This window comes from Teleopsis dalmanni, chromosome X (assembly GCF_002237135.1).
Source record: "Teleopsis dalmanni isolate 2A chromosome X, ASM223713v2, whole genome shotgun sequence".
Lineage (NCBI taxonomy): Eukaryota > Metazoa > Arthropoda > Insecta > Diptera > Diopsidae > Teleopsis > Teleopsis dalmanni.
This window is the reverse complement of record NC_051848.1, coordinates 17,929,232-17,941,529: the sequence shown is the minus strand read 5'-3', so window position 1 is coordinate 17,941,529 and position 12,298 is coordinate 17,929,232. Positions and strand designations below refer to the sequence as shown.

The window sequence follows — 12,298 nt, the reverse complement described above, 5'->3', positions numbered from 1 at the left end:
ACATAAAAGTTTTATTTTAAAATTGCGAACCGACGCTTGAAAGTAGATAATATTAATCCAATATATTAAACTCTGTTCTATACACCAACTGATACTCTCAACCCTGAATACTCTTTTTATAGCAACAAACGGAAAATAGTGCAATATAACTGCTTCATTGCTTCACTATATTGCTACAATACAGCACTATTTTTGTTTATAAAATTTAATCGTATAGACTTTGACCAGGACAAATGACATCCACATGAACTTCAAGATTAATCCGATCAAAAAATACATAAAAGATGGAGCCCTAAAATTATTTGCGAAAACTGACAGACTTACGAACACCGCATTATCAAATCTCAGAATAGTTACAGGCTCCTCGGGGAGGTATGCGGATTTGAGGTCAATTATTGCTTAGTCTGATGAAGTGATAAACAATAATCCAGTCAAGGCGTAAAGAGGGATTTTGAAAATACCTCGAGATAAGAAAGGGTGAAAGTGCTTAAGTGCACTGCCTCAAATAGCTTCAACATAAAATTGTGACCAGTTAAATGAACTCAGATTGCGGTATTATTTTATTTGAATTCCTAATAATTTAATAAAATACGTCCTGGCATTGCTTTTGTTTCAATTAATTCGATTAATTGTTATTATAGTGCAGTGAAGTGATTGGAAAATTTCAACAAGTTGTACGAATTAAGAGAATTCCTCCAAATCGTGTCAAATATTGTATTAGAAAAAGGAATTGATGTGTGCATTTTCTTTTTCTTTTATTAAATTGATTTGGTATGTTAATAGTTAACCTTCTATTCAAACAATTGGCAGATAGAAAAGAATATGGGATGAATATGCAGGCTGTTTTATCTCAAAGTTTAAGTGCAGGCTGTTTCATCCAAAAAAATAAGTTCATTCATTTATACAAGTTAACTATTTTCAAGTAGTATAGCAATTTATGCTCGAAGAAATATTTCCTCACTTATATCTTACACTTTTTCTTTGTTTATATATTTATTTAAGTAATTGTAGCAATAAAATTTTACAATAATCGTTTTTAATAATACTACTTATTTGCTCAGTGTTATTCATAAAGTCTTGTCTTTTGATTCCAGAAGCGATCATACAGTAGTGACATTTCCGTTCATATCTGAGCAGCACCGCACGTTGCAGCTAACATTTCAGAACCTAAACGTGCTCCATAATGACCGTAAAATACTCTCGGACGTAAGTGGTGTAGTAAGGTTAGTATTAAAAAAAGATTATTTTCCAAATAAGACTACTTATTCTGTGTCTTTCTTCATGAACAGTCCAGGCGAAGTTTTGGCTATAATGGGCCCATCAGGCAGTGGGAAAACAACACTACTTGACTGTCTAAGTGGCCAACGACGCACTGATGGTGGTAGCATTTATCTTAACCGCGAACCGCTCTCAAAGAAATGGCGTCGTAAAATCTGCTATGTGCTGCAAGAGGAAATTTTCTTTTCGGGCCTAACGCTCAGAGAGACCGTCATGTATACAGCGCTATTGCGCTTGCCAGAGAAAATTCCAAGGGAAGAAAAAATGAAACTGGTTGATTGCTTATTGGAAACGCTGGAATTAAATTTTTGTCAACAAACGAAATTCGGGGATTATCTAAATCGCGGCCTTTCCGGTGGTGAAAAGAAGCGAGCCAACATTGCATGTGAACTACTAACCAATCCATGTCTAATGCTATTGGATGTAAGTAACAATTTCAACCATGAGTATTGCAGGCACTGACATTGTGTAAGAGTAGGCAATGTAAGAGCTAATGGTTACATTAGCATTTTTAAGAGTAGAGCTGACTGTGCTTTTATTAGCACATTTAAGAGCACCATACATTCTACTTTTCTACTTTGTCCACGCTCTCAAGTCTCTTTAAATACTCTTAGTTGCTTATTTTTTTATTTTTTTCTTTTTGTTTTGTTTTTATTTACGTTTTTAGGAGCCAACATCCGGCCTTGACAGTCATTCGGCTATTTCCCTCATGAAAGTGCTGAAGCGCTATGCGATGCAAGAGCAGAAAACCGTTGTGATAACCGTGCATCAGCCGTCATCGCAAATGTTTCATATGTTCGATAAGTTGTTGTTGCTTTACAATGGGCGTACGGCCTACTTTGGCGAAGTTAACAATATTTATAGATACTTTGAAGATGTTGGCGTTGCCATTAAGCCGCATTATAACCCAGCCGATTTTGTGTGTAAGTTAATTTCTACACACAAAACTTGATGATAAAGATGGGTGTGATGGGAAGATACTATGAATAAAATTTATTTTATATAAAGTTCAAATTAAATATTACATTCACTTTTTTTTCTTATTTTTTAGTGGAACAGCTGAAATCATATCCGGATATTCGTGAAAAACTTTTTCAAGCCGCAAAAGAATCTCATTGTAATTTTCTAAATCGCAATTGCATTACACTCAACACTAATAATCATCACAATCAATCGCAGCTACATACTTTACACGATCATCAGAACAATCATCACAACAACGAAAATGGCCTCACAGTAACGGCAACAAATGGAACTGATGGATTCAGTACAACAACAATTGCCACAACAGCAACTGGTGTTTTAGTGAACGATAAAACCCATCAACATGATGCTCTGATCAATGATATCATCAATAACTACTACAAGGACATCCATAATAATCACAATAATCATCATATAAGTCATGATGCAATGTTGATGATGGGAGATCATCACAACTCCTGCGAGGAAGCAGCGCAACAGCTCTGGTGTGGCACAGATTCGCAATCAAACTTCAGTTCAGCTTCGAGTGATTGTCAACACTACGAAGATGCTGACGATTGGCTTGATTATCCAACGCGATTCCACACACAGTTTCGTGTGTTGTCGAGTCGTAATTTCAAGGAAGCTAAACCGCGCATGCTCTCAAAATTGAATTGGTTTCAAACAGTGGGTCTAGCATTGATGGCAGGTGCGATCTGGTTCCAAATACCGCGTACTGAAGAGTTTCTGCATGATCTACAGGGGTGGATGTTCTTTTCTCAAACTTATTGGATGCTCTTTGCGTTATTCGGTGCATTAAATTCATGTAAGCATTGACTATATTATAGTTAGAATGAGATAAATCATTGACGGTATTGAATTATAATATCTTTTTATTAATAATGGCAAAAAACATTAACTAATATTAAATTAACTAATACATTCACTATGTATATTAATCTGTAGAACTCATTCCGTTTGCTTTGTTTTAAAAATTAATTCAAAAATAGAATCTAAATAATCTTAAATAGGTAACCCATGGCGTTCAACACCCATAACCATATCATATCCACAATCTGATATACTAAAAAAACACTTTGTTTTGAATATATATACATATTGAAACTAACATATATTTTTTTTTTTCATTGAATTAAAATTTTTTTAGTCCCCTCTGAACGTGAAGTCATAAGCAAAGAGAGACGTTCCGGCGCTTATAGGCTATCCGCATATTATTTAGCGAAAATGTTTGGAGAGTTACCGCTGGTTGTAACACTACCTACGGTCTACCTCATGATATCATATCCAATGCTGGGATGTACAAGGTAAAAACTTTAATCTATTTGATTTTTTATTTAAAAATATTGATCTTCTCAATCTCTGTAGCTTGAAACTTTTTCTACTGATGTTGGTCTTCCTGTTGCTCAATACAATTGTCGCACAAAGTGTCGGTTTCTTCATAGGTGCCTGCTGCATGGACATGAATGTTAGTATAACACTTAGTGCGTTGTACACCTTAGCTACTCAATTATTTGGTGGTTATCTATCATCAAGAATACCAGAAGGACTTAGCTGGATACGTTATACATCCATGATCCACTATGCATATCAGAATATGCAAATCCTAGAGTTTCGTGAAGGACCAGCGATTAGGTAAGAAAGTATATTCAATATATATTAAATTACAATGTGTAAAAATAGGTCCCGCAATTTGTACATGTTTGGTAAAGGAAGTCAAATGTTTAATGAAGTCTCTTTCCTATGATATTTCATTTTATTCAACACAACTGTAATGATTCGAACGATCACCGTTAAATTTAGCAAAGGTGTGCTTATAATACTTTCAAAGTATATGCCTAATTGTGAACTAGTGAGAGTATTACCTGATTGTTCTGGACAATCAATAAATGTGCTTGAATACCTAACATCATGCACCTGCATATATTCTATTTTTACTTATTTATATATTTCAGTTTTTTATTTGTGGAATATATTCGTCAATTCGATTTAGTCTACTATTAAGCCCCTAGCAAAGCCTCTAGCAAAAAAAAAAAAAACGAAACAGTTAATCCGGTTCGTCCTTATAGTTTCTTAGGAAATATAATATAGAGAAGAAGCTATAGAATAGAGATATAGATTATCTAATGCCAGCTCTGCTTGGATGTGGTTGAAACGTCCAGTCATATATTTAGTGACTGGCTTTGATTTTCTATCACTGTCTGATATCATGACATCATCTATTCGTGACACTTTGGTATTTATTCGAAGGACTAAATGTTCTCTGTTTAAAAAATATCAATTTGAACAGCATTTATCAGACGTCCTGGAAACATTAATAGCTCGGCGGAATAATCCCGTATATCATTACATATAATTTATTAATTCAGTACTTTTAATGTCTGATACATATCTGGTATATATCTTTATATACGATTTTAATTAACCTTTAATGGTTGTTTTTTTTTTTCAAATTTCAGTTGCGGTAATCCGAGTAGCTATGGTATATGTAAGAATAATACAATCGCATTCATTCCATATGAAGAAATTCTTAAAGCTCAGAACTCAACATCTCCACTTTGGCTAAACACGCTTATACTGATGATGTTTTTTCTGGTATTTCGCGGCTTGGGTTATGCAGTGCTGCGCTATGTGCGGTGTCCGAAAACGTGATATTTCCTAGGATATAACTGATCCAGTGAAACAAGAAAGCAATAAACATAGATGGGAATCAGTATCTATTGATAAATATGTAGATGCATTTATACACACACAATAACGTATTTAGCAAATCTGAACAAATACTTATTTGCGTTAGCGCCATCTTTTTTGTGATTACGTTTAAGAAAACTAAATATAATTATTTAATTTAATGTTGCTATATATATAAAACATATCTTAAATATATTTATATTTTTAAAGAAATTTTATAATTGATATACAGATTTTGTTTTTAGCCATTTCTGCTTTAAACAATAAATATAATTACACAACTATATAATATAATTAATCTTATAAACTATAAGCCGTAAACTACAATACAATATATACATATACATATACATATACATATACATATTATCTATATCTATATCTATATTTATATCTATATATCTAAAGTAAGCAACTATGCTCAAAAGTAGTAATAATTCAATAATTCAAGTGTTCAGATATGGTGCGAAAGATACATTATTTTAATGAATGTGAAAGCACAAAATTACTTTAATTTAATTTTAAGTTATTTTGTTCAATTGTTTTAGTTTTAATTTGAATTTTAACATCATTTTTAAGCGTTATAAAGTTGTCTATCAATTTTTAAGGTATTTTATACATATATCATATATATATTTTCACTTATATGTATAAAAAAATATTATTGTTTTTTCTCTTGAAAATTTCTGTGATGTAGTATTCTAGTTTTAATTTAAATAATACTGAAAAAAATTCATAAAATAATCTTATTTTTAGTTATATTCAAATAAAATTTTGTAATTAATAATATTATGAATGCTATACCCTTTATATACGTATACATATGCATATATATATATATATATATCTATATATATATATATGTACATGTGTGTATGAATATATATATTATATTACGTGAAATACATGATAATGATATATATATTTGAAAAATATACACTAGAAAAAATTATATATAATTATGTTTTACTTATTAGTTTTAAAGAATGAACTGCTGTTTTGTTTGAGGAGCAGGAAGATTCACATACCACTCATCGATATTTGCTTGCAAACACACATATTGCGTGTCTCTACTCAATAATTTTCGCCCCAAGCGAACAAAATGTTGAAGACTTGCATATATTCTTAAATTCTTAATGAATATATAACATATAAATAACTATTTACTATCAATACTTTATTGCTGTTGTTGTAGACCGCAAGAATTTGCTTGTGTAGTCCCGTTTGAAAGTGCCGTACGGCACTTGGTCGTGAGTGACTCCATGATTGACTCCGGGATATAGACCCGTGTGTGTTTCCTTTGTAACTCCAAAATTCCTACTCAAGAATTTTCGCCCCAAGCGAACAAAATGTTCGCTTGATGAATATTAAACATAAGCAATTTATCTTAATTGTTATTTGAATAATTGACTGTTCTTTTTATCACATCAAACAAATCGATAATATCAAACAAAATGGATAATATGTATCCTAAATTATAATTGAAAACGTGCATATATTCTTAACCATATTAAACAATAAATATATAACATATAAATAAATATTTACTATCAGTACTCTATTGCAGTTGTTGTAGACCGCAAGAATCTGTTTGTGTAGTCCTTTTTGGACTCGATCAGTAACTCCGGGACATAGACCCGACCGTTTTTGAAATCATCACTACTCTGTATTACTTACTCCCTACTTTAAATATTTTAATAGAGTTTTTAAATTACTTAAATATAATATATTTGGATAAGATATATATTTAACTATTGAGTATTTTGAGTATATTTCGTGCAAATCGGATCATCATATGTTTGCAGACAGCAGAACTAAGGCTACGAGGCCTTTTTAGTACCTCATCCTTAATAAGAATAAAGCCATTAAAGCCATTATGTTGAAGTATCACTTAAGTGTATTTTTTAATGATAGAATAGTTATTAATTTGTTTGTATATAAAAGGTTTAAAGGCAATGGAAGTGAATGCTGTAATAGTAATAGTAAATAAATAAGGTGAATCTATACATTAAAAAATTATGGTCTCTAAGTGGGTTGGTTTGTTTAAAAGCAGTCATTCACGCCTTGAAGACAATGAACGAGAGGTGCATTCACTTTATCAACATTAAAATACAATATACTAAGCAAAAATTTTGGGTATGATTTTGGAAGATCGCCAATTGACCAAGAGAGACTAAGTAGTAGTTCTACGCATTTCATTAGGCATAGTGAATAATATTTTGTGTCAAGTTTGAGCTTTCAAAAAGGTTTGCGGATATTGGGTGGGTGCTACGTTTGCTAACAATGCAACAAGAACACATTCGCATGCAGTCTTCTTACTATCATCTTTAACATTTTAAGAGGAGATAAATACTAAAATATGGATCGTTTTAATATTATGGACGAGATTTGGATCAACATCATGATACTTTGGCGTAAAAGTAAACTCAGGTTATTATTGCGACCATTAAGAAGAACTGAACGCGAAAATTCGGTATAAAGTTCCAGATTAGCTACAATTGATATTTTGCAGATATTTTTGTTTTGGAAAACATCGCAGAAATAGGATGTATCTTATGGGATCGGAGGATGTTTAGAATAAATATGCTTAAGTCGAGAGAGATCGAATTGAAACATAAATAAATTTTCACAATTAAAAATCATGTGTTTTATTTTAGTTCTGTGAGATTATTAAACACCAAGTACAATGTTTGCAACTTTTTAAATTCCAATATCAAGTCTTGAGTAATTTCTCTATCTTTCAATTTTGTTTGTCTTCGAACAAATCCAAGCTGTTTTCTTTTTTTGCTTCATCTGAATTCATCTCAACAAAACTACCAAAAAGGCTGTGTTCATCAATTTTGCGAATAACAACTTCATCCTCATTTTGTAGTTCCAGTGGCTCATTTTCAACTACATCATTTGCATGATATTCACTCAAGCAATTATCTAATTCGGCTAAAGTATCATTGATATCATTTTCTGTGATACTCTGATGAATTTCAATATTGGCTAGAACCATTTCCTCAGACTTGCAGTGCAGTGTTAATTTTTTGTCACACGAAGTCGTGTTAGTTGCTTCTTCGCCGTTCGAACAATCGAAATTACAATCTGTTGATCCGGTAGAAATAGTTTCAGTTTCTAAGATTAATTGTCCATTTTTATAAACGTAATTCGGTTGTTGTTTATAGTAATTTCCGTAGAGCTCTTTCAATGTAGTTTTGGTTAGATTGAATTCTCTCATTCCAAAACCTCTATTCTTCTTATCCTCATCTTCTATTGCTTTGCGCCGTGCAGCTTTTCGTTTATCGTGTGCCTTTTGTTCCGCTTTAGTACGAACTTCTCCATCGACTGCGGAACTGTTTCTAGAAGACCAACTTGTCGAAAGCCTTCTTGAGCGTTTTATAATTTGTCGACATTTATTTGTAATGCCTCCCACAATTTCCGAAATTAATGCTATGGCACCGAGTAAATAACCAATTCCCATTAGCAGAAACATTCCTTCAGTATCAGCAGTAGTTAGTTGACGTTCTTCTTGTATACGTTCTCGTAGTGGATTCGCTGAACTGGCTTGCAATAATTTTCCACTTGAAGAACGCTGCATAGCCCATTTGACCTCATTGCTTATCTTCTCCAAAAGGCCGCTTTGTTGTGCTAACAATATCATAGAATCAATTTTACGTTTATATACAGAATCTCTGGGAAAGAGGTAGCCAACTTGAAAGAGAGCAAAACATTCCTCACTCAAATGTAAAGCTGAACGACGAGATATGTTTCTGTAAATAGAGAGAAAGAATAGAAAGCATTGTCTTCATTATTTAATAATTTTTATACTGCTGAACATTGTTTAGAAGAACTATAGATTATCATTAAACAAATATTATATTAATATTACTAGCATATGGGATCTTACTTCAACTAACATCTGCTATATACCATATAAATTTTGCAATATTTGTATTTATTTCGAGAACACGACCAGTATCTTTAGAACAATAGCGCAAATTTCCTGCACATATTTACACTATGAGATATTATAATCTACTTCATAGGGCCTGAATAACATTTCATTTAGATTAAAACTAAACATAAGATATTTTTTATTTTATCCTTCTGTAAGTTTTTCAACCGGTACCTGTTGTAACTCAATAAGTTGATCTAATTCAGCAAAATATTTTGAATTACTTTTTTTTCTACTCAAAATAAACATAAATAAAAAAATAAAATGTCCTTAATAGTATTTTCTTCTATCTTCATCTCTTTCCCTCTTTACATCTATTATATCTGTATCTCTCTTCATATCTCTAAAACTTAAACTTAACTAAAAACATCACATTATTTACTTACTCATCCGAAAAATTTTTTTGCACCAAATACTCCAATTGTGCCTTGGAGCCCAAAAACGCATAATTCCAAAAGAAGCTTTGTGTAACATTACCTATACCTTCTTCAAACGATCCAACGAATTCCATTTTTCTATAGAGTTTCGCTGTTGAAAAATGTGTGGAATTCTGAAACCAGCTCTCCCAGCCACCATTATCTTTTTTAAAATAAACGAAAAATATGTTTATGTTATTTTAGTAAATGTAATTTACAAAACTTTCCGCGTACCTAAAGTGCCAACTCTGAAAAACAAACCCAACAAGTCTAGTACCGAATCTACTGTATCAGGAAATGCCGGTAGCGTTACAAAAGCAATAATTGAGCCTGTATAACAAGCAGTTATAATAATAGTGAAAAACCAATAAGCGCCAATCAATAGACGAGTAGAAGTTTTTTCCGATGAACCCCAGGAATATTTTCCGGAAAATGTTAAACTATTCGTAAACATGCCGAAGACGTACCAAAACATATTTTCCATCTCACCCCAATTGCCAATGAGATGACTTAATGTTAACCGATCCGTAAAAACAATAGGAAAAATTGCACCTAAATATACACCAATAAGTGCCACCCAAACGGGCCATTGAAAGGGACCCATAATAGCACGATACCTGGGAAGTAAAGAGCAAAGCAAGTTATTTTTATATTGAAACCAAAAAAAATAATTGTACTTAGGTAATGCTTTCGAAGCTAAAGTAATAAATGCTGCACAATCACGGGAGTGTCCAACAGACATATCTGTATCCCGCAAACGATCTTCTGTAATATAAACTCCAGACATGCCAATGTCAGCATTATTTTTGACAATTTGTTCTTGTATAGCATCAACAAGGCTGGGAAGGTATCAAAACTTAGTAAGAATAATGGTTAATTTTGTATGAATATAAGCTTGCCTTTTACTTCCTAATTTCTTGGGAGTTTCGGTTATATCTATAGAGAAATTTAATTTCTTTGAAATAATATTTAGTAAGCGAAGCTCGACACCATCCCAGCGCGTGTTCGATATACCGCCCATATCTAGAAATCTGGTACTAAATATAAAAGGCGGTTGATTAACTGCGGATACCCGAAAGCGGTGTCCAGCAAAACCATTGCTAAATTTTTGTGGGAATAGATTGATATGTGGTCTACTAAGTGCACCCTTTATCCAGCTAGTGAGCACTATCGGCGTATTTGAACCCAAACCATCTGTGTATAATTTGTGCGTGTAGAGAACATAAGGACGTTCCTGTGGAAAGTGTAATATATTTATAGAAACTTAAATGTTTTTTTATTTGATTACTCACACGCAATGGGTCTGCTGTTAGAGATTCTCCCACAACTAAAAGATTTTCTATATTGGATGATTTTTCAGATGCTAGGAAATCTCTAAGTTTCCATTGTGATGAACGTGCCACAAGTACAACGCGGCTCTCAGTTTGTGGGCCTATAATTTGCCTAGTCATTAATGGATCCGACATAAATAATATATAACTTTTGCAGTTAACATCTAAACGTCGTTGTAGGAGCGGATTTAGAAGTTTATAGTGTGGGTCTATTTCTCCATGATAAAATGTCATTGGTAATGTCTGAAAGAGAGGATTAGAAGAACAAAAAAATATATTGCGAAAGGCAAATCAATTAGTTGTTGAAAAATCTAGTAGGGACATGAGCAGTGTAGTCTCTGTAGTTTACTAAAGAAAACGAAAATTTAACTCTCAAAGAAGTCAAGCCCAAGTTAGGTATTCATCAGATTAAGCTGCTTTAAAAATTCTGTAAGCTCAAACTTGTAGAAATGATGGCAAGGTGATATTTGTCGTGTTACCATTATGGGTTTTTTGGGTTTTCTTAAGAGTGCAGAACTTTAGTTGCGAAGTTCAATGCAAGTGTTGCAGCGTCTATGTGAAATCGTAACCAATAGATAAGACATGCAGTACTGAACTTTAGATATTATGTATATGCTCTCGTATGTGCTCAGCATACAGCCTTTACAAATTAAAAACAAATGTATCTTCCACTTCGATTGGACACAACATGTGGTTGTTTCCACACACGTGGTAATGCAGTTCCTACAGTTTTAAGCAATAAAAAAGCTTCGAAAAGATCATGTGCTTACGTGTTGATCAAACTCTCTTCAGTAATCACAAAACGCAGCTCTTCACTTACCTTAAAAAGCGTTTCCAATATCATTCCATCAGATTTTTTCACGAAACTATCATAATATATAACTGGCGGACATTTAGCTAAATATTCCTCAGCGATTTTGTTTATCAGTGTAACCAATGAATTTGTTTGATCAAAATTATACAAGCTCATGTGGAATTTCGTACCCAAAACCTCGCCTCTTGTCCTAGGATGTCCATGGAAAGTAGTATCAACACGTCGGCGATGGCGTTTCACTGAACTCGGCTCCCGTTGTAAATCGCATAAATCAAAGAGTTCTTTATTTAAACCTAGCCGTTGTATCAAGTTCCGACTGATGCAGCTGTCGGGCTCATCTTGATCCTCTGAGTATAATTGCATTCCTAACCCCAAACAAAGAATTTGAAAGAGTAGTAAATGGAAAAAAATCCCCATGCTGTTAAAAACACCAAATCTGCACTGAGCACAGACCACTTCTAACTGCTCAGCTTTGTACTTTGTTATGATTTCAATTGCATGGAGTTTATAGTTTTTATCATCGATTCAATCTATTGATGAGCCAGACGCGCCATTTGAAAAAAAATTATTTATAACTTCACTTGCACGCGACGGGGTTGTAACCCCGAAAATTAATATTTTTCTAGTATTTGAGTTGTTTGGTGAATTCTGTATCAAAACACCTGTGCTTAATTGCTAATTGGTGAGTGTGGAGAGTGAATAAGGCGATACTTATTAAATTATATATTATCGGATTATTTTATAGGTTGTTTATAATTCGAAGGTTCCAGATTACTAACAAATACTATGTTTGGATATGATTGTATAAATTTGTAATGTCTAATGGTCGACATTACGGAGGAAAAAA

At 32.9% G+C, this 12,298-nt stretch overlaps 2 protein-coding genes across 2 annotated transcripts; one reads left to right on the top strand and one right to left on the bottom strand.

Annotated features, from left to right (window-relative positions):
* The first annotated feature begins 1,136 nt into the window (after nt 1–1,136).
* On the top strand, nt 1,137–5,111 carry LOC119687460 (ABC transporter G family member 21). Its single transcript, XM_038101782.1, has 7 exons — nt 1,137–1,223; nt 1,290–1,701; nt 1,946–2,201; nt 2,330–3,067; nt 3,410–3,566; nt 3,628–3,894; nt 4,719–5,111. The coding sequence occupies exons 2-7, from the start codon at nt 1,312–1,314 to the stop codon at nt 4,909–4,911; spliced, it is 2,001 nt and encodes a 666-aa protein (XP_037957710.1). The 5' UTR covers nt 1,137–1,223; nt 1,290–1,311; the 3' UTR covers nt 4,912–5,111.
* A 2,507-nt stretch (nt 5,112–7,618) lies between these two features.
* LOC119688211 (ionotropic receptor 21a) lies at nt 7,619–11,814 on the bottom strand. Its single transcript, XM_038102894.1, has 7 exons — nt 11,458–11,814; nt 10,599–10,880; nt 10,206–10,540; nt 9,984–10,145; nt 9,541–9,923; nt 9,277–9,469; nt 7,619–8,705 (listed from the first exon to the last, which is right to left on the bottom strand). Exons 1-7 carry the CDS (start codon nt 11,812–11,814, stop codon nt 7,691–7,693), a joined length of 2,727 nt encoding a protein of 908 aa, XP_037958822.1. The 3' UTR covers nt 7,619–7,690.
* Between the last annotated feature and the right edge of the window lie 484 nt (nt 11,815–12,298).

Coding starts and splice junctions, on each gene's coding strand:
- LOC119687460 (XM_038101782.1), top strand. CDS start 1,312: ATGGGCCCATCAGGCAGTGGGAAAACAACACTACTTGACTGTCTAAGT. Junction 1,702..1,945: donor CATGTCTAATGCTATTGGAT/GTAAGTAACAAT, acceptor TTACGTTTTTAG/GAGCCAACATCCGGCCTTGA. Junction 3,068..3,409: donor ATTCGGTGCATTAAATTCAT/GTAAGCATTGAC, acceptor AAATTTTTTTAG/TCCCCTCTGAACGTGAAGTC.
- LOC119688211 (XM_038102894.1), bottom strand. CDS start 11,814: ATGCAATTATACTCAGAGGATCAAGATGAGCCCGACAGCTGCATCAGT. Junction 10,541..10,598: donor TAACAGCAGACCCATTGCGT/GTGAGTAATCAA, acceptor CACTTTCCACAG/GAACGTCCTTATGTTCTCTA. Junction 10,146..10,205: donor AAGAAATTAGGAAGTAAAAG/GCAAGCTTATAT, acceptor ATACCTTCCCAG/CCTTGTTGATGCTATACAAG.